The sequence below is a fragment of the Myxine glutinosa genome, chromosome 5 (genome assembly GCF_964187855.1).
Source record: "Myxine glutinosa chromosome 5, kmMyxGlut1.1, whole genome shotgun sequence".
Taxonomy (NCBI): Eukaryota; Metazoa; Chordata; class Myxini; order Myxiniformes; family Myxinidae; genus Myxine; species Myxine glutinosa.
In genome coordinates, this window is record NC_136265.1 from 192,408,954 (window position 1) to 192,436,748 (window position 27,795).

The window sequence follows — 27,795 nt, forward strand, 5'->3', positions numbered from 1 at the left end:
TTTATCGATAAAGTAGGTATTCGTAGGACATCTTCGTAGATAGATCATTTCATCATTCTCATGTATGAAGCACGACGATGGGGATCTATGTAATTCTGCCAGAATTGAAGCTTTGTATAAATACTATTATGTTTGTGGGGGGTAGGTAAAAATATCCCATAGGAAAGGTAGGATTGTGTATGACATAATTCCAGTTTTCTTGATGCCTCTCTTCCTGTGTACCTCACTTCCTGTGTACCTCACTTCCTGTGTTCTGGGATCGTTGCTGTATAAAAGCTGGTCAGCCAACAACATGCGGGCAGCCTACGATCCGATCCATGCAACGTTCCCTCTTCAAGACTTCAAGCCCTGTTTAGGCCTCTTCTTGTGCACCTGGCCACCATTGTGTTGATTAAAGCCTACCTAAAGGCCTACTTGTCTTTTCTGCTTTGCTCTGCCTCATAGTGTAATTATAGCATGGACCGTGGACCACTGATCTCTACAACCACTGGATAGCGCATCGCCCACTGAACGTAGCACACACAACTGACGCTTCCGCACCCACAGGTCGGCCATCTTAACCACTCGCATCGTGTGCGGACGCGTCAGGAGTCGGGGAGTGAACAACACGTAATTTGTACGCAATTCCCAACTAAGCTCGCCACTTTCCTTCAGATCTGGACTTTATATCAAATCCCTTACACTATAGTTTCAAATTGTATTCTCGTAATAGAGGCCTACATCAACATCAACTTGTTTAATCATCAAAAAAATGTCCCCCACTACACCGAGTCCCGATCATTTGCTTCCTTATTCAAAACAAAACTAGAACGGGCACTCGGTAGAGCGCATACCTTCGCCGCAGCTACTGTTCTGTACTTGGCATGGGAGTGTAGGGAACAGAACAACAAAAATACGATTTTGACCTTTTCGTGACCTTGACCTTGACCTTTGACCCGATTGCTCCCAAAATCTAATCAAATGTGTCCCGTATAATAACCAATCATCCCACCAAATTTCATGCAATTCGGTTGAATACTTTTTGAGTTATGCGAATAACATACACACACACACACACACACACACACAGACATACAAATAAATACACAGCGATCAAAACATAACCTTCCGCTTTTGCGAAGGTAACAATGCTGTTAATGTTGCAGCATTTTGCAGACGAGATCAGTAATGGCATCCACGAACAGTTCTTATTGAATGGTAATTTGTTTTCTTTGCTGAATAAAAGCAATTTTAAAAAGGTAATTACTTTCTAGCGATTTATTTCCATTCTTATTTCTTGTCAGAAGTAAACTCTTTTCAGTAGTAAATAGGGGGGGGGGGGGCATGAAGGAATCTTAAAAATCATTTAAGGAATACATGTACTGCTATGGCAATAAAAGGCAATATGTAAGGCAAAAAGTACAGTTGTGGCAATGAAAGGTAATTTGTAATTGATTGTCCTTTGGCAACGTTGGTATTTAAAGGAGTGAACCAGAGAACGAAAATAAATGCAGCGCATTCGACGAATCGCTGAGAGAAAAACAAAACCACAAGGTCGGAGACGGTACGGTAGCCGAACCGAAGCCTACGAGTACTAGGCCGCAGAATACTCGATACGCATTAACCGACGATTGTGTATACATGTACGAAAAATTAGCACCGAAAATTTTCCAAAAGATACGCTATAGGTACATACACCCAATTGTACTGGTACAATGAGCTATCAACTGAGGCTATTCTCATGACAGCGACTTGCCACAGGGGGACTCAAGTTGCATTTAATATGCCTACATTTGCTGTGGGTCTTTGACTTGCAAGCTTTTGGTTCGCATTGACAAAGTCAATAGATGTAGTGATTTAGATAAAATATTGTTATGAATTTGGTAGAGCAACATCTAGAGCTAGGTAGATCTGTATAGGTAGGTATTCCACTGTCGTGACAGGGACTCTACATGTAATATGTTCTTGATGTTTAGGCGTTTGTCGGGGTAAGATGTATGATTGTGGATCTACCTGGAGATTCGAGTGTTAAGTAGTGAGGGATTAAAGGTAACGCCCCTGTGAGTCTCACCTAGTAGTCAAACCTTTGTCCATTATGGCACTGCAAACCACATAAACATTAGTTAGGTCCTTAGCGCAACATTAAATAATTCCTTTCCCTGACAATGACTTCGGAACAAACGGACAGGAAACCAGGCCAAAAACACCGCCACAATTGGCCGCCACCGTTTACACCTCCAAGGCCTACAAACCTTGCCTGGCACGTGTTATAACACAAGGACCGCGGGGTCGGGGACGGGAGAGTGGAGTGATGCCGCAGAGGGCGTAACTTTTTTTTTTTTTTTTTTTTTTGTATACAAGATCGAGGCTCGTGAAAGAGCGAACATTAATCACACACAAAGACAAACCGACACATAAAACATATAACATCGGGAGCGGTAGACAAGATGGGGAGAGAGGGGGAAGGACACAAACACAACATTTGAGAGCAGGGACCGAGAGACATGGAGACATCGAGAGATCTGAGAGAGGGCGAGGGCTTTGGGGGGGGGGGGCATGGGAAGGGGGCGGTGGGAGAGGTATAAAACATATGGACACTGCCAGGACTTCCAGGAAAGAAGTTGGAATTTCAAACAAGGTGGATCTGGGGTGAATTAGCGGGGGTAGAAAAGATCAAGGTTTTGGATGGGGGAAGATAAGAGATGGTGGTGAACAGCTGTTTTAAAGACCTGGAGGGAGGAGTGGGATTGAAGGGAGTGAGGGAGTTTGTTCCAGAGGCGGGAGAAAAGAGGAATGAAAGAGTGAAGGTGAGCAGAGAGCCGAGATTTCGGCAGTTTAACCATCAGAGGGTTGCTGGCAGAGCTTGTGCGACCTGTAGGAATATTTGGGGGACAGAGCACAGAGAGCTGGGGGTGCAAGGCCGGAGAGGAGTCGGTAGAAGACAGAAAGACCACCTACCTGCCTGCGGTGAGTGAGTGAAAGGCCCTCAGAGATAGCTTCATCGCGGGAGATTCCAATAATTCTGAAAGCTTTGGTTTCAACAGCGTGAAGCCGAGCTAGGTGTGAGGCAGGAGCACCGGCCCATAGGGGAGAACAGTATTCCATTGAGCTGCAGATGAAAGCCTTGTATGTGGTGAGGAGCTCAGGTGTGCCGAGGAAGGACTTCGCACGACGGAGGATGCCCAGTCGGCGACTGGCTTTGGAGGCCAGCTTGGAAATGTGGTTTTCCCAAGAAAGATCATGGCAGATAGTGAGACCCAAAATCTTGAGCGACAGAACTTCTTGGAGAGGATTGTTGAGAAAGTAGATGGGAGGGTTGTCCAGTCGATCTTTTCGGAGAGACATAGTAAGAGTGTGAGATTTGTCATGATTGAAAGACATGTTCCACTTGTTTGACCAGTCTGTGATTTTGTCCAGGTCTTCAGAGAGTGAGGAGGCAGCAGACTGCTGATCTGAGGGAAGAGGAATGGAGCGGCAGAGAGTGGAGTCATCAGCAAAGAGATAGAGAGGATTTTCGAGAGAGTCAGAGAGATCATTGATGAAGACCAGAAAAAGCACGGGGCCCAGAACACTGCCTTGGGGAACTCCAGCCTGAACAGGAAGAGGAGATGAGAGAAACCCATTCAGGGCCACACATTGACGACGACTAGAGAGGAAGTCCGCCAGCCATGCGTGGAGATTTCCATGGATACCAAAGGAGGAGAGTTTGGTGAGCAGAGCGGGGTGCCAGACCGTGTCGAAGGCACGTGATATGTCGAGGGAGACAGCTCTAATTTCCTGTTTGGCATTGAGGACCTCCATCCATTGTTGAGACAGCAGAAGCAGCATGTCCAGAGTAGAGTGACCTGGTCTGAAACCAAATTGATGATCAGAGATCAAGCCATTGGAGAAGAGGAAAGATTTCATATCCGAAGCAATGATGGATTCCATGACTTTGCTGATAATTGGGAGAAGGCTGATTGGTCTGTAGTTGCTAGGATCTGTTTTTGCACCTTTTTTGTGCAAAGCGGTGATGTTGGCTGATTTCCAAGCAGATGGCAGTTGACCTTGAGCAAAAGAGAGGGTGAAGAGAACAGAGAGAGGGTGAGATAGAGCAGCAGAGCAGGATTTTAGGACCCGTGGGCTGATGCCGTCGGGTCCAGTTGCAGAATCAGAGTCGAGGGTTGACAGAAACTTTTCCACCTTGTCAGGAGGAAAGGACACGGGGTCCAGGAGCAGCAGGGTATGGCTGGGTATGGTGGGTACAGAGAGGGATGGGTTTGGGACACAAGATTTAGAGGCAAACACAGAGTTGTGGCATTCAGCTTTTTCACGTGCGGAGTCAGCTGTGTAGCCGTTTGAGGTAAGGGAGGGGATGGAGGGGGAACAAACACCAGAAACGGATTTGACCAGACGCCACCAGGATTTGGAAGAGGGAGACAGATAAGAGAGTTCGGTCTTGAGAACGGAGAGATATTGTTTCCTGGCTCTCCTGAGGGTGGACACACACTTGTTTCGGGCTTTGTGAAAGGAAATGAGATTTCCTTCCGTTGGATTTGCTTTCCAGGAGACGAAGGCAAGTTGTTTCTGGGCAACAGCCTCACCACAATATTCCGTGTACCATGGACGGGAGGAAGGGTATGACAACTGAAGACGAGATGGGATAAATCTGTGCATGAGAGAGAGCAATTTACTTTGGAAGAATTCCCAGGATGAGTTGATGTCAGAGGTGGTAGAGATGGGAGACCAGTCCAGATGATTGATGGCTGCTTGAAGACCGTGCCAGTTGGCCTGAGTGAAATGCCAGACTCGTCGACGCTGAGCAGGCTCCCTGAGGATGGTCAGAGAGATGTCCACTTTAACAAGGACATGATCAGATGATCCGATCAGAGCAGAAGAAGAGCAGCAGACATTTTCAGGGAAGTTAGTCATAACCAAGTCCAGAAGAGAAGATGTTCCGTTGACTGAGATCCGGGTCGGGAAATTGACAGATTGTGTCAGTCCCAGTGAGTCGCAGAAGTCCTTTGCTGAGGAGCCATGGCTGGTGAGAGAGGTACCCACACCCAGCTAACTGGCATGATGACAGTTGAAATCACCACATATGAGGAAGAGAGAGTTGGGATGAGTAGATAGAAGTTGGTCCATATCATCAGACAGCGAGATGTAGATGGAGTCATCACTGTTTGGTGGACGGTACAACACACATATGAACAAGAGGTGGGAGCGAAGGGGAAGCCGTAGCCAGAGGTATTCCTGGGGGTGAGGTGGAGAGAGTGCAGTGCAGGGCGAGTGAGGAAGAGAGTTTTTGATAAAGATAGCAACCCCGCCTCCAGGACGAGGCTCAGGTCTATCATACCGGAGGAGGGAGTAGCCCGGGAGAGATACTATGGAATCAGAGACATCATAAAGGAGGAAAGTTTCTGTTAAGCAGATCACGTCTGGTTTGACAGAAGCAACCTGTATGGAGAGATCAGTTAAGTTTGAACGAAGGCCCCGGATGTTTGAGGTCCATACCGTTAATGAAGAGGAAGGGGGAGCATCAGATACAGAACAGGGGGGAGGAGGGGTAGGGTAAGATGTGGAAGAGGTGGAAGAGGTGGAAGAGGTAGGGAGAGCTGATGAAGGTGTGTCAGAGATTTCAGAATAGCTCGGAGAAAGGGAAGGATGGGGCGGACAAAAGGTTTGATGGTGATTGGGTGAGCCACAATGAGGTGTTATTTGAGGAGGGGGAAGAGCGAGGCAGAAGGTTGGGGGAGATGGAGGTGAGAGTTTGAAGGGGGAAGAAGCGGGGAGGACGCTTTGAGGAGGGGGAGTGAGAGGGGGGAAATTGAGAAGCAATGAGGGTGGGGAGATTTGAAGGGGAGGGGTGAGAGGGGAGTTTGGGAGGGAAGGGACAAGGGGAGGGATTTGAAAGGGATGGGATATGGGGGAGATTTGGAGGGGAGGAGTGAGGCAGGAGTCTAGGAGGGGAGGGGCGAGGGGGCGTCTTGGCGGGGAGGGGTGAGGGGGTAGTTTAGGAGGGAGGGGGCAAGGGGGGAGATTTGAAAGGGATGGGTGATGGGGAAGATTTGGAGGGGAGGGGTGATGGGGAAGATTTGGAGGGGAGGGGTTATGGGGAAGATTTGGAGGGGAGGGGTGAGATTGGATTTTTGAAAGTGTACGATTTATGGGAAACGAACATTTATTGCAAAATGAGTTTCTTGTGACCGAATTAAAAATACGTTTAAGGACGCTGGATGGAGGATGGAGTGCAGGAGAGTTTAGGGAATGTCGAAAAAAGGCACTATAGGAGATGGATATTTTTTTTGGGATGAATTGATTTGGTGAGCAAGTCGAAAGCAGCCTTTTAAAGAAGAAGAAGAAAAAGGTGTTATAAAATATGACGGAATACATAACTTGAGGGGAAAGTGTAAACATTGAAGGTTAATGAGTGAAAACTATCTGGGGAAATGGGGGAGAAACACGTGGTCGAAGAACGAACGAACGAATAAGAATGAATAAACGAATGAGAACAGAGAAGGAAATGTTTTTTTTTTTTTTTTTTTTTTTTCTTTTTTTGAGTTGAGATTTACACAAGGAAGTAGGCTATGGGTGAAAAGACTGGGAATACAGAGAACGAAAGTTATTGGATCACAAACGATGGACCACTGAGAGAAAAACAAAGCCTCAAGGTTGTACAGTGCACACTGTACAAGGCCTCAAGACACGACACGAATTAACACGATTTTGAATACAGGTATGAAAGATTTGCACCGAAAAATCTTCGTCGGGACACAATATATGTACAACACCATAAATAAATACAGTTTTAACGAAAATACAAATGGGAACAATCACTTAACTTCGATTTCAAATCGTTCGCGACGCGGCAAAGGCCTTGCTCGCGACACGGCAAACAGACGATCAATTTATGAAAGATAAACACCGAGAAACAACCAAAGTTGCACACAATACCTTCACACACCGAAAGATAAATACAGTTTCGACAAAATACAATTGTGAACAGACTTAACTTCGAAAAACGTGGAGACCGTGTGGAGCTTCGAAAATCCCTCCCACCGTCTCCGAGATCTCGCGAGATCATCCCGAGACCTGGGCGAACCGGCGAGTTGGGAGGCTTTTATTGGCTGAGGAGTGCGCCAATGTGACGTCATCGGCCAGAGATATTATCGATGGTCGGACGCCATTACTGAGCAGTTGGCACTTAGCAGTTGGCACTTGGCAGTTGGCACTTGGCAGTTGGCTGCCAGCACTCCCGCAGAGAGTCGAGTCGAGTGGAGTTCAAAGGAGTTCACGGCTTGAGAGGGTCCCGGTGCGATCCAGAGTTTGGAGAGTCCTTCCTGTCCCTGGTCAAGTGGAGTTCGTTTGCTTTGTGCAGCCCTGCGTTGGACCTTTGGAGCAAGGGAGCTCGTGGTGTGGGTGTGCCGTTGAACCGACGAGGCCTGGTGGCGCTCGGAGGCAGACGGAGAGGGCCGCGGGGCCGTGTTACACTGAAGACGAAAGGAGCCAGATAAGCCTGAGCTCCGCGTTTACACTTTACATGACGAGACGTGTTATTTTCGTGTTTATCTCCCTCGTATCGTGTTTGATATCTGTTGTGTGTGGGATCCCAATTTAGGCTTATTAGAGTTATTAGTATTACCGGCGCGTGCTTTTTCACTGTCTACTTTTCATGAATAAATCCTTGTATTATTTTCTATATATATCTGAACGCAGTTTCCTGTTGGATTTTAATAGATAAGGCGGCGGAGCTTTGCTGTGTCCCGTCCCGCCATTCCGCGCGTTTAACTTTAGTTTAAGTGTTTGATTTGGAATCCGCTATTGAGTTCTCGCCTCGGGAGATAAAGCCTCGCAATTGGCCATCCGCAACTGTGGTGTTAATCGCGGTTGCGTGACAATATCTAACAAAGTTATCCTGTACGTCGATCCATGGTAATAGGATGCGGGTAGTTTCCTTGTTCATGAAAGCTGCTAATAGTTCGAACTACTCATGCCTAAATAAGATGAGCTTTGACAATTGTTTGCGTAGTTTGGGTCCTGTTATCTTCTCAGTGAAGCACTTGGCAAGGTGATGCATCTGGATCTTGATGTAACATGCTGCAATGCACTTGATAAGCACAAAAACGTGATTGTGGTCTGGCGGACAGTCAAACATGTGATCGTTCAGCTGTGCAAACGAACATTGAGATCCGACATCATGCAGAACAGCCGTCGATAGGGCAGATGCAATCCCTTCAGACCGAGGTAGAGCACCATCTGTTGTACGGAGCAGTCTCTGGAGGCATCGCTCAGTAGATTTGCACACCTTCACCACATCATCAGAAGATTCGATAAGGCCACCCCGATTCTTTCTCTTCAAGAGGCGTCCACCAGCATCCATCCGTCCATTGCTTGAGCTCCGAGTCCAGACTCTTCAATGACAATGTGACTAGATCTAGAGTCGAGACTCTAGATCTAGTCACATTGTCATTTGTGTAAAACTGTAATCAGATCTAGATCTGATTACAGTTTTACACCGCAATTTTGTGCATTTTTTTTACAGATTTTTATTCTTCACTTACAATTAAGTAATAATTCATACTTAGCTCCACACAAATCTGTAGTTTTGCAAGCTATTTGTTTTAAAGTAGCCTAACTAAAAGTTAGATTGTAATGTAAATCTAAAATATAGAACTTTTTTACACAGCAACTAACAAGGGAATCTACACATGGGTCTGTACAAACATCTAACTCGTTCATGTGTTGCACGCTATTAACTCTAGTCTCATTTGCAGTAACTTTATTATACTTACAGATGAAATGTTGGATTGCAACCCTCGAACTGCCTATTTGTACAGTTGACCGCAGCAAATGAAGGCATCTTGAGTCCATTTATAGTAATAACGAATCAAAATTATATATGTATTGGCAGGAGTGTTAACGCGAGCTTTCTTGGAGAATCAATGCGAGTGGTTAAGATGGCGGCCGGTTCGTACGTTTGGCGTCAGATCGATCAGCCAATGCGCTATCCAGTGGTTGTAGAGATCAGTGCCGTGGACGCGTAGGAGAAATCTCGTTGTGCTTACTTAGGGAAACTGTAGCTTAAGATTGTTTGTGTCTTCACACAAGGGGTGAAACAGTGCTAATTAGTTTGGGATTAAGGTTAGTTTCCCCTCAGTTAGTTTTCCCTAACGCTTTGCGTTTACCACGGCCAGCCATAAAAAAAACCGTTAAACGACAACAACCGACAGAACCAGGGTTGCCAACTAAAATTTTGCCAAGGCTCGGCAAATGGACCAAAAGGCGCCCAATGTTTTTAATAGTTCACAATCGCCTGAGCGCGCATTTCATTAAAAAAAACCACATCATTTTGGGGTTTTACAAAAATAGAACAAGGTGCTTTTTTTTCCTTCTTTTTTTGTATACTGAATCGAGGCTCGTGAAAGAGCTAACATTTACTTCACAAACAAATGGACCAGACAAACAAAATACACAAAAAGAGGGAGCGGAAGACAAGATGGGGAGAGAAGGGGAAGCACACAAACACAACATCCGAGAGCAGGGAGATGTGTGGAAGGGAGAGGGCCCGGGGGGGGGGGGGGGAGGGAGAAGTATAAAGCACAAGGACACCAAGGACTTCCAGGACAGAAGTTGGTATTTCAAAAAGGGGAATTGGGGTGAAATTAGCGGGGGTAGAAAAGATCAAGGTTTTGGATGGGGGAAGACAAGAGATGGTGGTGAACAGCTGTTTTAAAGACTTGGAGGGTGGAGTGGGATTGAAGAGAGTGAGGGAGTTTGTTCCAGAGGCGGGAGAAAAGAGGAATGAAGGAGTGAAGGTGAGCAGAGAGTCTTGATTTTGGCAGTTTAACCAAAAGAGGGTTGCAGGCAGATCTTGTGCGACCTGTAGGAATATTTACGGAACAGAGCCCAGAGAGAGCTGGGGGGGCAAGGCCAGAGAGGAGTCGGTAGAAGACGGAAAGACCACCAACCTGCCTGCGGTGAGTGAGTGAGAGGCCCTTGGAGTTAGCTTCATCGCGGGAGATTCCAATGATTCTGAATGCTTTGGTTTCAACAGCGCGAAGGCGAGCTAGGTGTGAGGCAGGAGCACCAGCCCAGAGGGGAGAGCAGTATTCCATTGAGCTGCGGATGAAAGCCTTGTATGTGGTGAGGAGCTCAGGTGTGCCAAGGAAGGACTTCGCACGACGGAGGATGCCCAGTCAGCGACTGGCTTTGGAGGCCAGATTTGAAATGTGGTTTTCCCAGGAAAGATCGTGGCAGATAGTGAGACCCAAAAGCTTGAGTGACAGAACTTCTTGGAGAGGATTATTCAGAAAGTGGATGGGAGGGTTGTCCAGTCGGTCTTTTCGGAGAGACATCGTAAGAGTGTGAGATTTGTCAGATTGAAAGACATGTTCCACTTGTTTGCCCAGTCTGTGATTTTTTCAAGGTCTGCAGAGAGTGAGGAGGCTGCAGACTGCCGATCTGAGGGATGAAGAATGGAGCGACAGAGAGTAGAGTCGTCAGCAAAGAGATAGAGAGGATTTTCAATACAATATGTTTCAATATTTTCAAGAGGTGCTCATACGTTAAGATATGGATATGCTCTTTAACACAACGTTTGTTTTGGTCATTCTTGTTTATACACCACCCAAAGTGTGTTTTGCTCGTTCTGCTTCCTGAGCTGCAAGAAGCGTTGCTTCTTTTTGTCATTTAGATCATTTCCGATTTACCAATCATTTCGATCGTTTGTCAGACACACCCGTATTCTTTCCCTCTATTCTTGGCCATGTGTGTGTGACATGTTTTTTGTGGAGTTGCACTGGTGCTTTTTGATGTGGAATATGATATACCAAAATCATCGTCATGATCTGAGTTGATTCGGCTAATTAACTACAAATAATCCGGAAGAAATTCCCATGTTTTTAAATGTGCGTCATGTTGAGGTTTATAGAGGACAATGGCATAGATAGAGCAGACGAGCAGATTAATACATGCTTCCACGACATGACATTCTAATTACAAAATAAATAACAAAAACAATGGTAACATTGTGACAACGCCTATATTAATTAATACTAACAATATCAATACAACGCTCTTTCACCTACCTCATTCTCATCCACCCTCTCTGAAAAAATGTCCACTTCTCCCTTCGTTGACCTCCACACCCCTTCTGACCTCACTGACTACTACAACCACACTCTCTCCTCCTGCCTTGACCAGCTTGCGCCTATAAAAACCAAAACAGTTTCTTTCACCCATTCTTCTCCCCGGTTTACCCCTGAACTCCGCCTGATGAAAACTCGTGCTCGCCAACTTGAAAGACTCCGCAATAAAACAGGTCTCACAATTCACTCCCAAGCCTACAAGGACCACCTACAACACTACAAAGATGCCCTCTCCCGCGCCCGCTCCGCCTACTACTCTCAAATTATCCACTCTGGCTCCGGAAACCCAAAAGCACTCTTCACTACAATAAACAAACTCCTCCGCCCCCTGGACACCACCACCCAGTCATTCACAGTAGACAACTGCATCTCCTTCCTTTCATTCTTCCAAAGCAAAATTGACAACATCTACAACAGCTTAACCACCACCGCACCCGCTCCCCCTCAAACCACCTGCCCCCCCTTATCCTGCCAACCCCTGTCTCGGTTCTCCCCAGTCTCCCCTACTGACCTCTCTGAACTCCTCATAGGAATGAAAACTGCCACCTGCACTCTTGACCCCATCCCCTCCAGCTTTGTCAAGGCCTCCCTTCCTGCTCTCTCTCCACTTATCATTGCAACAATAAACTCCTCCCTGTCTACAGGCATCGTCCCACCATCCCTCAAAATTGCTGCTGTTACCCCCATTCTGAAAAAACCTGGACTAAACCCTGACACCCTAAACAACTTCAGACCCATCTCCAACCTACCCTTTCTGTCAAAAGTTCTGGAATGCGCTGTAGCCACTCAACTCAAACATCATCTCTCTGCCAATAACTTGTATGAAACATTCCAATCCGGATTCCGCTCCAACCACAGTACTGAAACTGCTCTCCTCAAAATCACCAACGACCTTCTCCTCTCCTCTGACGCCGGTAACTCCAACATTCTCATTCTCCTCGACCTCAGCGCCGCCTTTGACACCATCAATCACACCATCCTCCTCACCCGACTTGAAACCACCTTTAACATTACCGGCACTGCCCTCTCTTGGATCAAATCATACCTCTCTGACAGACGCCAGTTCATCTATCTATAATTCCAGTAATCTCTGTGTGTTTGTTTGTACGTTTGTACGTTTGTACGTTTGTACGTTTGTACGTTTGTTTGTTTGTCTGTGACCGCTGTTTCTCGACAACTACCGGTCCGATATACTTTAAACTTGCCAGGTATATTGCTGGGGACCCGAGGATGTGCCTTTTCAAGGTTTGAAATTAATCGGACAAGTACTTACCGAGCTATGGCGATTTAGCCGTTCGCCGTTCGCTTTGGCGTTGCGAATGGACCAAACCATTCATGTAAATAGAGGGGGGGGGGGGGGGTTCTGTGGTCGTTCGCTTTGGCTTTGCGAATGGACCAAACCATTCATGTAAATAGAGGGGGGGGGGGGTTCTGTGGTCGTTCGCTTTGGCTTTGCGAATGGACCAAACCATTCATGTAAATAGAGGGGGGGGGGGGTTCTGTGGTCGTTGCGAATGGACCAAACCATTCACATCGAATCATCGAATCACATCGAATGGACCAAACCGTTCGCTTTGGACCAAACCATTGCATGTAAATAGAGGGGGGGGGGGGTTCTGTGGTCGTTGCGAATGGACCAAACCATTCATGTAAATAGAGGGGGGGGGGGGTGTTCTGTGGTCGTTACTGCCACGTGGTTTCAAAGTTTTTTTTTGTTGTTGTTGTTTGCACGCATGTTTTTTTGCACCCACGTACGGGCACGCCCTAGGATGTTTACACACACACACCCCTACACAAATTTTTTTTTTTTTTTTTTTTGGCAAGGAACGGGCACCCACGTACGGGCACGTCCTAGCTTATATATAGTACGGGCATGCCCTAGTCTCCATCAATAACTGCAAATCCCCCACTGCTCCCCTCCCCCAAGGTGTCCCCCAAGGTTCAGTTATTGGCCCCCTCCTCTTCATCCTGTACCTGTCCCCCCTTGGTCACTTAATCCGCCGTCATGGTCTCCAATTCCACTGCTTCGCCGATGACATCCAGCTTTTCATCTCCACCAAGTCCATCTCCACCGCCACCCACTCTATCCTGACAAACTACATCACTGAAATAAAATCCTGGCTTCAAATCAACTTCCTCAAACTTAACTATGATAAATCTGAAATAATCATCATTGGCCCAAAAACGCTCACCAAATCCACCCACAACTTCACCCTCAACATCGACGGTTTCCCAGTATCCACCTCCCCTCACATCCGGAATCTTGGCATCATCTTTGACCAAACCCTCTCCTTCGACAAATACACTAAACAGATCACAAAGACAGCCTTCTTTCACCTGAAAAACATCGCCCGTCTCCGTCCATCCCTCTCCTCCACGGCTGCAGAAACCCTCATCCACGCCTTCATCACCTCCCGTCTGGACTACTGCAACAGCCTCCTCTATGGTTCACCCTCAATAAACTCCAATACATTCAGAACTCCGCTGCCCGTCTACTCACCCATTCCCGGACCCATGACCACATCACCCCCGTCCTTTATAAGCTTCACTGGCTCCCTATCCCCCAGAGAATCCAGTACAAAATCCTCCTCTTGACCTACAAAGCCCTCCATAACCTGGCCCCATCTACCTGACTGACCTCCTCTCCAGACACACTCCCACCCCCAAACTCTGCTCTGCTGGTACCAACCTCCTGACCCCCCCCCCCCCCCATCCAGACCAAATTCAGATCCTGGGGGGACAGGGCCTTCTCCATCGCTGCTCCCACCCTCTGGAACTCACTACCTCACACCATCAGAGACTCCTCTTCACCCACCACATTCAAAACATCACTCAAGACCCACCTGTTCAACACTGCATTCAACATTTAACCCACAACATTTAACCCCTGACTATCTCTCCTCCTTCTCCTTCCTTTTGCTTTGAATATTTACCTATTGATTTTTGTCTTTTTGCACTTGTTTTTTGTACTCTGTCAAAGCGTCTTTGGGCTTCTTGAAAAGCGCTATATAAAATAAATGTATTATTATTATTATTATTATTAATAATGATAATAATAGTTGCATGATTTGGCAACAACAATAACGAACGGGAACGTATTACCCCTTCCCCCTCCCCCCAGGTCCCAACCCCGACTCCCGAGTGGCCGCGCCCACAGCCCGCCCTGGCCCAATCATTTGATCCAAGCAAGTGACGTCATCGTGCTCGTTGCGACTTCGAAAATATGCTCCAGTTGTTTTCACCGAGTGACAAGTGTATGAGTGCACTGCAAAGCGTCTTGAAATTGAAAAAGAGAAAAATGACCACAGTATGGTCACCAGCTGTGACGTGTAAAATCATGAGGATATCCGTTGCAATATGCGCTACCAAATTCGACCAGTCATTCAATTATACGAGTGCACTAGCGTCTTTTTGTCTTTCAGTTCTGGTCTTGTCCTTTGTTTTGCGACGCAACATGCTTCATCAACTGTTTACATATATTGTATGGACGTGAATGTTATTTCTGTTATTGTTAATGTTAATTCATTAATGTTATTTATTAATGTTCATTCTGGGTGGCAGAGGGATAATTTGAAACGGGCTTGGTCGGTAGGGGAAGTCCGAGTGTATGCGCATGCGCTATTCAATAATTACACCTAATTTGTGTCAAGTTCTGTGAAACGAGATTGATATGAAAACATTCATGTTGTCTTTGTTGCTAAATTTATTCTGGTTTCTTCAAACAAATTGCGATTTTAGTCCGCGATGTTCTTACCTCATACCAATGCACGTCCGAGTGTATGCGCATGCACTATTCAAAAAGGCACCCCAACAACAAGAACAACGCGGTCCTCTCATAGAGCTGCTCGTCGCAGCTAAAAAGAGGGCCGCACCTTGATGGAGAACAAAGTAGCTCAATTTTTGACGAGGCGCGGCCCTTTTTATTGTGGCGCGGCAGTCAAGTGCAAAGGAGCCCAATTGGGCACCTTAGGCGCGGTGTTGGCAACCCTGGACAGAACCCGAGCAGCGGCGGGGGTGACGTCAGAGCGAGAAGGTTCGAGAGCTGGGGGAAGAAGCTCGCCATATTGGGTGCGCTCGGTGCTTTCAGTCTGTGTGTGAGCTTTTAAAGAGCAAGGAGCTCTTGGCTGCTTTGGTGGCTGTGAAGGAGGGTTTTGAATGCAGGCCTCTTGGGAGCTGAAGGCCGCACTGTTCGACCATCGTGACAAAGAGGTGAGGAAGCGAGAGGGCCTCAACTCACCTCACGTTCGTGGTGCCATCAAGCGCGCTGCCGCCGCCATCTTGTGCCGGGATCCTACCCGAGGGACAAGGGAGGGGAGGCTGGGGGGGGAGGTAAGGGAGGAGAGGATGGGGGGGGGGGCAAGGGAGGAGAGAGTGGGGGGGGCAATGGAGGAGAGAGTGGGGGGCAATGGAGGAGAGAGAGGGGCAAGGGAGGGGGAAAGGGAGGAGAGGGTGGGGGGAAAGGGAGGAGAGGATGGGGGGCAAGGAAGGAGAGGATGGAGGGCAAGGGAGGAGAGGATGGGGGCAAGGGAGGAGAGAGTGGGGGGCAATGGAGGAGAGAGTGGGGGCAAGGGAGGAGAGAGTGGGGGCAAGGGAGGAGAGAGTGGGGGCAAGGGAGGAGAGAGTGGGGGCAAGGGAGGAGAGAGTGGGGGGCAGCAAGGGAGGAGAGAGTGGGGGGCAGCAAGGGAGGAGAGAGTGGGGGGCAGCAAGGGAGGAGAGAGTGGGGGGCAGCAAGGGAGGAGAGAGTGGGGGGTAAGGGATGAGAGGGGTGGGGTAAGGGAGGTGAGGGTGGGGGGGAAAGGGAGGAGAGAATGGGGTGGGTAAGGGGGGGGAAGGGAGGAGAGGGTGGGGGGAGGGAAGGGAGGAGAGGGGGGCAAGGGAAGAGAGGGTGGGGGGCAAGGAAGGAGAGGATAGTGGGGGCAAGGAAGGAGAGGATGGTGGGGGCAAGGGAGGAGAGGATGGTGGGGGCAAGGGAGGAGAGGGTGGGGGGGCAAGGGAGGAGGGAGTACAGGGTAGGGAGGGAGGGAGTGCAGGGTAGGGTGGAAGGGAGGATAGGTGGGGGCAAGCGAGGAGAGGTGGAGGCAAGGGAGGGGAGGATGGTGGCGGCAAGGAAGGAGAGGATGGTGGGGGCAAGGGAGGAGAGGGTGGGGTGGGGGCAAGGGAGGAGAGGGAAAGGGAGGAGAGGAGTGGAAGGGGGAGAGTGGAATGGAAAGGAAGAGAGGGGTAAGGAGAGGAGAGGGCAGGGGGGATGAGGGGGATGGAGAAGAGAGGAGACGGGAAGGGGAGTGGAGGACATAAAAATTCACAAACATACGCAGCTCATTGTGACATTTCATCGGATTTTAACCCTGTGCCTTCATGGAGGTTGTCTGTTAAACCCAGCTCTGTGGACCCCTCAGATATCCTGCGGGACTTAAAGTTCTCCATTCTTTCTCGTTCACATTTTCCTTTGGATATTTATCTATAAGATAGGTATTTGTAGGACATCTTCGTAAATGGATTGTCATGTACGAAGCATGATGATGGGGATCTACGGAATGCGGGTGGGATTGAAGCTTTGTATAAATACATTTGTGGTTTAACAAAACTGTACATATAAAAAACCGTTTTCTGATGTCATTCCAGGTTCATTCTACCAGAAACCATGAGCGAAAAGAAAAACACTCACTTCGGTGAAAATGAAGACCCTCCGTCATATACAGCAGCAGTTTCTGAACAACAACAAGGATATTATGGTGGTGATCAACAATGGGCATCGCACAACTATGGTCCTCCTGTACCACCAGGATATCCTCTAATGATGCCTCCTCCTGGCTTCCAGGCCCAACCTTGCTGGCCTAACCCAGGGCCTGTTCCAACAGCCCCATCTGCACCAGCCATGACTTATCCACAACCACATCCACCTGCTGCCTATCCTTTCCCTCAAGCACCTAACACAGTGATACAACAACAGGTTCACATTTCTCAGCAGCCCCATACTGTTCCAATGGACCAAATCAAAGATTACATGGCATGGTCCATTTTCAGTCTCTTGTGCTGCAACCTCCTTTGTGGAATTCCAGCCGTCATTTTCTCCTGTCTCGTAAGTTCTCAGCATCAGAAGTGCTTGTTGTGATTAAACAGAATCATTGTATGTAGGCAGGGGCTCCAAGGGAGGTTTTGGAGGAGGGAGGTTTTGGAGGAGGGAGGTTTAACATTGTGCTCATTTGGGGAGGGTGTGGAGGGAGGTTTGTCATGCACTTTTTACTCTGCACGGAAAGTGGGGTTAAGCTGTTGGAGTAGTTGGGCTATCTGTATGTCTATTTAAAGATGTCAGTCTATGATGGAGGAACTACATATTTTCAATTTAATTACATATTTTGAACATGGCAGAACACGAATCGGTACATGAATTGGAACATAAACCTGCAGTTTAGCAGTACCTTGACTCTGAAATTGGCAAATAGTACGGAATATCATCCTGACCACGCATGCCAGAGTAATGAGTTTGGAGACGTTATATATGCCACAAACTACAGGCCCGAATAACTAATTAAATGTTAAAGAAGGAGAAAAAGACATAAAATGTCATAGCCCCCGTGGTTTTACTAATTTTGCTGTACGGGGGAGTTAAAGGCCGCCACTCAGGTGTCTGTCATCGGATTACAAAACAGAATCTTCTGTATATTGTCGTGTCACCAGCGTTTAACACCGCCGGATGACGGAAGGCCGTAATGGTTTTTATTCCGAGGCGATCAAGCCAAAAATTGGCAGCACTTTTTGGCGTGCACGGGACGGATCCAAAGTGCTTACCTGCATGGAGCTCACGGAGTTTTATCCTTGAAACCCACAAAACGAATAAACAACACAACAAATGAAATGCACAATAATGGATTTAATGAAATAAAGCCCAGCAATAAAATGAATGGATGGTGAGGTAAACTAATGCCTAATTTGAGAGGTCTCCATCAGACACAAAAACAGACAAGGGGAGAGATAATGAAAATAAATTGTTTCTTTGTGTCGGCCGGCACTCAGCTTTGCTCCAACGAGACCGCCGAATGAAGATGTAGCACAAGGCGGCCCGAATCCGCTCTTGCGGGAAACACACAAGATGGCGCAAAGTCCCTCTTCGCATCGCCACAAACGTGAGGCGGTTCATGCGGCCGGTCCTCTTTGCTCTCCTCCCTCCGAAACATGACGTGGCTCCAGCTCCCCCATAAAACACCAACGTCAAAACACCCCTGGCTCCAACGTTGCCAAAACGTTATCCGAGCTCCGAACAGTTCTCTGCACAAGCGCACCCGACACAAGCGACCGCCCACCACGTAGCCAACACGAGAGAGAGATTCTTCCTCCTCCGTTCTCGAAGTCTCTCAATGACGTCACCCCGACCAATCATGCACTTCCGGGGCAGGGCCTCACGGTCCTCTTGAGCGCCCACCGATTCTCCATCTCTACTGGATGGGGTCAATTTCCTTATTCAGTTGGTAGGGCGGAGTTAATTGTCGATTACGATTCCTTGGAGGCGGGGTTTACTTGTAGATCGTAATGTCCGGGTGATGTCGACGATGGTGGGGTGGGGTTGGATTTAGCCCGATCGGGAATGTTTGGGTCTCTGTCGGCATTTAAGCCAGTAGTAGTTGTCATTGTTGTTGGCTAACGACGTGGGTGTTTGTGGCCAGCTTGTTAAAATTGTAAGAACAAAGGGGAAATCACAGGAGGCAATCACATACTGGGACATACACATAAACAACATTATGCTCACAGTTTTTCTACTTGCATACATCGAGATTGGCTTCCAACCCGCACGCGGTCCATGCTACCCTACACAGTTCTATCTCCACTATGGAGTTCATCCTCTGCCCCCACAAACGTAACAATATGTATACTCTCATGTATTGGTATTGTCTTTGTTGCAAGATTGAACAAAATCGGTCCATGCATGTCCGAGAAATGGAAGGGGACAGGCTTAAGTAAAAAAAATGGCCACCAGTCGGCCATCTTGGATCTGATCTCGAAACAAAATGACGTGCATATGTAAGCCATCATTCTTTATCTGTGTGCAAAGTTGGAACAAAATTGTAAATGCATGTCTCAGAAATTGTTCAGGACGTGTTCAACATCGCGTTTTTTTTTGCAACTAAAATGGCCGCCAGTCGGCCATCTTTGATCACATCACGAAACGAAATGATGTGCGTATGTATACCGTCATGTATTGTCTTTGTGACAGGGTGGGGGGAGGAAAATTGTAAATGCATGAAGAAGATGCCTCCGGAGCATCACCCCGGGTTCAGTACGAATACGATTTCACTACACCAAGTATGAACAAAACTGGTCCATACATCTCCGAGATATGATTGTGGACGGACGGATGATACAAAATCCATAAGCCCCCGTTTCGGAGTAAGTCCAACAGGGGCTAATAAGGTGATGTAAAAGACGTGCATAAACAGTGGTAAACTTCTGAAAAAAGTTTTTATTTAATTTAAATTGATTTTATAATTGAACATTGTAGAACACAAATCCCCTCTTGGCACTTCAAAAAAACCTTATACTTGGCAGTACTTAGACTGAATATTGTGCCATTTTACGCCAGCCCGACCCATAAAATTGCCGCTCACGCTCTCAGCGTTGGGGAATATCGATTCGAATGGGGGGAATATTGGGGAATATTGGGGAAAAAAGTTTTTATTTAATTTAAATTGATTTTATATTTGAACATTGTAGAACACAAATCCCCTTCTTGGCACTTCAAAAAAACCTTATACGTACTTGGCAGTACTTAGACTGAATATTGTGCCATTTTACGCCAGCCCGACCCATAAAATTGCCGCTCACGCTCTCAGCGTTGGGGATTTGAACATTGTAGAACACAAATCCCCTTCTTGGCACTTCAAAAAAACCTTATACTTGGCAGTACTTAGACTGAATATTGTGCCATTTTACGCCAGCCCGACCCATAAAATTGCCGCTCACGCTCTCAGCGTTGGGGAATATCGAGATTCAGACGAAATGGCAGCTCGTAGGAAATATAAATTGTGCCAGGAAATGCAAAGCAAGAGTTGAAAAGGAAGTTCTCGTGTCCTTTTTCAAGACTGCGCTGGGGAAGGTGTTTTATGAACTGCAGTTATCTCCGCCACCGAAGGTACACACGTTTTCACCCTTGTTCGTTTGCTTGACTGTTTGTTGGTGAGCAGGATATTTCATAAGGTTATCCACGAATTCCAACAAAATTTGGGGGACAGATTGGATGTGTGACAAGCAAAAATTAATTTGATGTTGGCCTTGGCGAAGAGTAGGCGATCTAGTTCAGGCACCCTGAACAAATTACAAATTTCTGCCCTAACCTTAGTCGAACGTCAGACCTGACCAGCCAGTTCATGAAAGACTGGGACCAAGTTTCCCCCGGACAACCCAAACAAGAACATGGAAATAAATGTGGGCATGAAGAAGAAGGTCCTCAACATCCAGATGTCGCAGAACTCCAGTTCATAGCACAAAACATTCAAATAGTCTTAAATGAAGTCCAAATCCGACAATGAAGCACGGAATATTGCTGCAAACATTAAAAGGAGTCTTTTACGAGTTGTTATGGATTCACAACGGGCAGAAAGTTCTATTCGTTCGCAAAATTCACAAAAAGGTTGATACAAATGTTAAGAGTGCAACCAAAAGTCAATAACTTTCTGATGTCACATCAAACACCTAACTTCCGTATATCAAACAACACCAGGTTTTACTTTACATATTGAGCTTGTACATATTTCATCAACATTAAAGAGTCTCAGGACACCCCAACACTCTATCCACTCATTTTCAAGTATCTTATGGAGCCCCTGATTGTCCCAAGTCCTCCCCTGATAGCTCCAAGTCCACCAATAATAGTTCCAAGTCCACCAATATAATAGTTACAAGTCCAAGTCCACCCATGATAGTTCCAAGTCCAAGTCCACCCTTGATGGTACCAAGTCCACCCGTGATGGTCCCAAGTCCACCCGTGATAGTCCCAAGTCTACCCGTGATAGTCCCATGTCTGCCCGTGATCGTCCCAAGTCTATGTGCTTTCTACACTAATGTGCTGTTTTTACCTTCAGGTCACCTCTGATCGACAGGCTCCGGAAGCGAGGATTCATTCCAAAGCTGCTTTGACATTGAACATCGTTGCGACAGTCTTTGGTGTTCTTATGTGGGGAGGTGTTATTCTTACTGCTGTTTTACTTTCCGTGAGCCCTTCGCAACATTATTGAGCTCAACACGATCATGCACGAAGTCTTGGTTGCGGAATTCCCCAAGCGATGGATTTGAGAATTCTACCGGTTCCTCTTTTGTCTTTGTTTAAATTAGCACAATGGCAGCAAAGAAAGGAACACACACATTTTTATATAAATAACAATAATGAAACAGACACGATGGTAACAAATAAAAGACACATGCTTTCGGCAGAAAGCCGACAGAGACCTTTCGTTAGAGCTGCAGAGTCTCCATCACCAGCTGGGTGAGAGGATGGCTAATAAAGGCCGAGAAGGCCTTTAACATTTCTGTCTCATTCTCATTTCTTTATCTCAGTTATTTTATCCATCCGTTGCTTAGTTATTTTATCCATCCGTTGCTTAGTTATTTTATCCATCCCTTGCTTAGTTGTTTTACTCAACACTTTCCATCTGTGATGGAGAGACGACATAAAGCCAGTTGCTGGCATGATACACATTACTGTTTGGTTGGGGCGGTCCCTGCGGAGGTGGGCGTGATTGCATATGTAACCTGCTGTGAGAGTCATACTCGTCGCTTTGAGAGCTAGGTAAGGATTTGCTGCTTAGAAGTTTGCTTCATTTCAAATGTATTGCGATGCTTTCCTTGTATCATGTAGAGTGTAGACTAATGTTATGATATTATTGTGTTGTGTTTAGATGCACCAGGTCGATTGCAACAAAGCCTCCTTTCTTGCGAGAGGTCTCTGAACCGATCGCAACGAAATTTTGGGTGGGTAATCCTGGGACCCCCTGGAGTAAAATAGACCATATTGTTTTTCCTATTTTTAGTGTGGTCAGTTAGTCAGGATATTCAAGTGTACCGTGCACTTCTGGCAGAAAGCACCAAATTTGGCATGGAGGTAGCCAAGGTGTTAACAAAAAAAATTGAACTGGGAGCCACGCTAGAAAATAACCTTGGAGGACATAATTTACATAATTTATGCTAATTAGATCCCTCAACGACATGGACTGTTTCATAACTTTGGAAGTAATAAACAAAACTGCATAAATGAAACATGAAATAATATGAATTCTGGGTGAAGAAATTCAACTTTATGACCTTTTAGTGCTTGGTGGAGGTCATCTTGGACTTAAAATACAATATGGCGTCCATCGTGAGGCTAATTTACCGGCTAAGAAACCAAAAGGACCAAACAAGGATTTATACTAATTTTGAGGTGTAGAATCGATTCTTTTCATGCCAGTGTGACATCTCACCATTAAAACCATTATTGCAAAACATGTTCAGACCATTCAACTTTTATAGAAATGTCTAATTTTAGTGTTTTTTACAGAAGCAAAATTAAATAAGTGAGCTCCGTAGGGCTATACACGGGTCATTGGTCTATCGAAATACCAAACATCCATACGATTCGACCGATGATCTCTGAGAAGATGTACCTAAAAGCCAAAAAACCTTTAAAAAGCAAGTTTTTTGGGCGTGCTTCAGCCCATAATAGGCGGGCCGGCACGCCTATTCGTGACAAGACACAACTAGACCTTGATATGAATGAATATCAGATAAGAAACCACTGAGCTATGCTCTGTACAGACAGACAAATGTACACCGATCACAAAAATAATGGTCACTTAATGCTTAAAGCCCGTGAACAAATATTCTCAAATCAATTCCCAAATTTTACTGTTCTGAATCTGCCAAAACGAAGACTATTCCTCAACAGTAGGCAGTATGCCCAAACACCGAACAAGTAGCAAAGTCGCACTATTTTCAGTGAGAGGTAACATTACTCGATAAAAGAACGTCGTTACCCACCAGTCAATAATCTACTTAGCACATTCACACTTGCATAAGTAAGTGCACTTCAGTTCAGGTCGTGCACATTTACACACACGACACACATTCTTGCATGTGCATTTGATCAGCTGTTGGCAGGCTGATGATACGATCGGTTTAACAACCCACACAGGCACCCATCTATCTTGATCCTTCCTCCAGCCGTAATCCGATGGCGTAACGTCTGGGCGACGTGGATCGGGACTGCACATCCATACTCCACATTGATAAATGGCTCGCTTCAGATGCTGATGTAAGGCATCCTTTGTTGGTGGCAGCCGATCAAGGTCTCGAACAGATTTCCAGCAAAACAGGTTCTTTCGTGCCTCATCCACAGTTGCGCATTCCAGGGACCGATCGTACATTACACAAATGAACTTCTGAATCGTGGTGAAATGCGCTGAGTCTTCAGTTGGAATTGCAAACGAGTTACGCGCGATATATAACAAAGCTTCCGTCAACTCCGGGCACAAAGTCCACGCCAGCCATGCCGTCTTCTTCCCCTTGTACGCGAATGCCGATGTCGTATCGCATCCACTTAACACGTGAAAGGCTGGCAGACATGAAGATTTGTCCTCACCAAGACAGTCGTAGATACTGTTGACATGGATGTTTGATAGGTTCTTACCGATCTCCATCCCAATCCACACGTCGGCACCTGGATAATCACGAATGATGATGGAGAATAATCCGATGATGATCACCACCACGTCGGTGTCCACTGTTCTCACCAGTACGCATCTATAGCCCGTGGACAAATCATGTAGTAAATGGACGACAATGCGCGTGTCTGCCTCCTCGTGATGGCAGTCCTCCATTCCATTCGTGGTACCGATCGTGAGGACTCGCTCTTGACGGGTGACATATACTTCCTTCGATGGTTGGAAAGTTGATCCTACGATATCAGAAAGGAAGTTGAATAGTTCTTCCTTGTTGCGATCGTGCGAAAGGAAATTGGTCCATTTAGGTATTTTTGTTGGACCAGCCACCTTCCAACGTAAGCCAGTGCCACGTTTCTCGCGTGTATATACCTTTAAACTGTCCTCGATGTACGTGTCCCATACAACGTGCAGCTGAGTCATCGAACGCAGTTGCTGCTGAAGGTAAGGGACGAATATTTTTTCAGCATATTCATCGAATGTCGTCGCCGTGGAACCTGGGGTGACTGCATGTACGACAGCAGCACTGTCAAATATGATGCAATCCAGGACTGCTGGAATGTCCTCAACGATCGCGGGTTCACTCAAACATTTTAGGAGTGTCGACTTCTTCCCAAAGCGGAGTTTTTCTGTGTTGCTCAACGATGGCGGATATGCACAAGTTTCATGAGCAAAAAAATCGGATAAGTCCGATTCTTCTGTGTCGCACGGCGAAAAAAAAAATCTTCTGTGTTGCACGGCGACGTAAAGCTGGGCAAAGAGTGCAAGATCGTTTTTCATTGTCTTCAGCTTGAACGCTGCCTTTGTTGTGCCCCAGCGCTTTTTCTCCTTGAAAATCGTAAGCTGGCAAGGGTTTTAGGGCTTCAGAATGTTTTCTGATGACTGTATCTGTCAGATTACAGAAACAGCGAATGAATCTGATCGAGAACCGTCGTTTTAGTTCAGATTCGGACAAAAAAAATCACAAACGCCATCACTAGTTGTTCAGCAGACTGTTCTACCACTCCATTCCATCATTATATAATAATAACAATAGCAAATCTTACCTGTTCTGACGGCTTAATCATCTTGGGATCATTTTACTGTTCGATAAACATCGGAAAAAAACGAAGATTTGGTTTGAAATCCTTCTTTCGTCCACCATTTTGTCCGACATTCTTCATTACTCCAGCCTGGATTTGGATAAATAGGAGCACGATTCGGCTGGGCCACGCCCAATACGAGCGCTCGTTAATAACACTGTTAATTAGTACAGAAAGAAAAAATGAGGTGGCTCCCAGGCTAAAATTGTTCTATGGGTTTTATATTATTATTGTGCGAAATTTCATGCTTTCTGCCAAAAGTGCATGGTAATATCATAACTGACCACACTATTTTTCCAATTTTCCAATTTTTCCAATTTTTCCAGTTTTTCCAAACACGATGGAATAATATTTACCGATATGAACAGTGATGTGGCTTTTAATGAAATTCTACAAATACTGTTTAGATTTTGATGATTTGCGTGTGATATCATTTAACGGATGTTTATATAAATCTTTTAAAATAAAAAAAGCCTTCAATTTCTGATATTTTGCCTTTTCATTTGGGCCTCCCAATTCAAGCCCCACCCGGCAGGTACCATTGCTAGTTATGTTGATGGAATGAATACTTTTCACTTTCCCACTTCTCCCTCCTGTATCTCATCGATGCGGTAATAAAATCCTCACATGCAGATCTGTTGTACTTGTAGGTCCATGTGACTTGGCAATAAATGTTACTTTTCTCCTTTTTGGATACAAAATGGCTGTTTATTATTCGGTGGACGCAGGTTATGTTTTCACCTGTTTCTTTGTTTGTTTGTGAACAGGATATCTCAAAAGGTTGTCGACGGATTCGGACGAAACTTGGTGGACGAGTTGGTTATGTGACAAGAACAAGCTGATTTAATTTTGGTTCAATTCCAGATCCAGATCCTTCAAGTACCGGCTGCTATTTAGCCTAACCCGGGCAGGCCTGGTTCTCCCCTCTGTACAGTAGCGGTATGTTAATCATACTGTATCATCGCATGCTCATTACAATCTTCACAGCATGCATGAGACCCATTCGCAACCACAAAGCCACTGTCAGGTGCACCAAAATACGGCATCTCCGAGATGAAACACATACCCATAACCGTACCACGGCACCAACTGCACCGCACTCCTCGCGTCTCCCTGCACCCCCCAAATGTCATCCATGTAACATGCATAAGCCAGAGCTCAATCATAAACATCGGTACAGATGAGAAACTCCATTTCACACTGTACTTAGCGCTTCGTATAGAGCACAGGATTAAATTCAAAGCATACTGTATATATAAAATATAACCACCTTTAGAGGCCATTTTTCCCCGCAAAGCGGGGGTTGGCCTTTTTCGGGGACCGTGGTTGTTGTTGTTTTTCGGTCCCCTTTTTGAAGCAATGTTTTACGGCCAGATGCCCTTCCTGCCACCAACCCTTTTTGTCGCCTTTAACGACAAACAGGGAATTACCAGTGAACTGGTACTCAATTTGCCGACCTCGGAAGGATGACAGGCTGAGTCAACCCCCCTGGCGTTAATTCAGCGATCGACCGGGATTCAAACCCAGGATCCTAGGATCCTAAGCCGGCACCCGAGCCGCTAGCCCAACATCAAAGCATACTGTATGATGTGAAAATGAATTGAGCAACAAAGACCTCTCAGAAGTAATGAGGCTTTAATGCAATCCACCTGGTGCATCTACAAATAAAACATCATAAGCATTTCATTCGTCGACAAGATACAAGGAATACATGGTAATACATTTGAATGAAGCAACTACCATTAAACAGCAAGAGCTCACCTAGCTCTCTCATAGAGTCATGACATCGTGTGATCTACCGTCATCCTCGCAGCATACTACATCTCCAGAAGCAGATTACATATGCATCACACCCCTCACCACAGAGACTGCCCCCCTCAGCCAGGGATGCGTATTAAGCTAAACACTCACATTAAGTAGACTTTTCATCACATTCTCCCTGTCTTAAGAATACCACTAATAGGAGTAGTCGTAACCGCAGTGGGTCGGTGGTTGACACAGCCGTCCGCCACGAGTGCGATGAACACCATCGGTCCCGTAGGCCCCAGTGCTCGGCATAGACCGTTCCCCATCGCCCGGCGATCCCCTATCAGAACCAGGCGATCCCGCAACCGGAGGCAAGGGAGACATGACTTTGTAAGGTGACGCTGCCGGAGGCAAGGGAGACATGACTTCATACGGTGACACAGCGTCATCCCCCGAGCCACGGGGGGACCTGAATCGGGTGTGATGGGGGTAGTCGAATCAACTTCTATTTCATCCATCTCCCCACAAGGTGCCAAGTGGCGCAGTGGAACCGTAGTTTGTCTACCATCGGAAAGTCTAACATGCGCGTACTGCGGATTCGCTTCGAGTATGTCAACCCGGTCAGCAAACGGCTTGTATTTGTTGTGAAGAACCATTCGTTTGAGGAAAGCAGACCTGGGCTCGGCTAACCACGTGGGCAAGGGGTGGGCACTAGTACCTCGACGTTGGTGCCAAAAGAGTCTATCATGGGGCATAGAATTAGTGATAGTGCACAGCAAGGAGCGGATCGCATGCATAGCTTCCGGGAGCACCCTTTCCCACATGGTTGGGGCTAGACCACGGGTCCGTAAGGCCATGATGACCGTCCTCCAGATTACACCATTATGTTTTTCCATCTGTCCGTTCCCTCGGGGGTTATATGCGGTGGTATGACTGGAAGCGATGCCACACTCGAGGAGAATCTGCTTAAGTTCCCGAGACATAAAAGCAGTCCCCCGATCACTGTGTATGAAGGCAGGATATCCGAACATCAGGAAGAGCTGTCGGAAGCAACGAATCGCTGTCTGGGCGGACGTGTCAGCACACAGAAAAGCGAATGGGAATCAAGAAAACTCATCCATTATAGTCAGCATAAAGCGATTTCCAGGCAGCGGCCCCTTGAAATTGACATTCAGCCGC

The 27,795-nt window shown here is 46.6% G+C and overlaps 1 protein-coding gene across 1 annotated transcript in view; it reads left to right on the plus strand.

Moving 5' to 3' along the window:
* LOC144892438 (uncharacterized) overlaps positions 1-25,357 on the plus strand; it is a 41,186-nt gene extending 15,829 nt beyond the window's left edge. The window contains exons 2-3 of the mRNA XM_078779288.1: positions 16,728-17,184; positions 21,179-25,357. Coding sequence (XP_078635414.1) covers positions 16,747-17,184; positions 21,179-21,331 — 591 coding nt within the window. The 5' untranslated portion in view covers positions 16,728-16,746 and the 3' untranslated portion in view covers positions 21,332-25,357. The remainder of the gene's footprint in view (positions 1-16,727; positions 17,185-21,178) is intronic.
* The last annotated feature ends 2,438 nt before the right edge of the window (positions 25,358-27,795 follow it).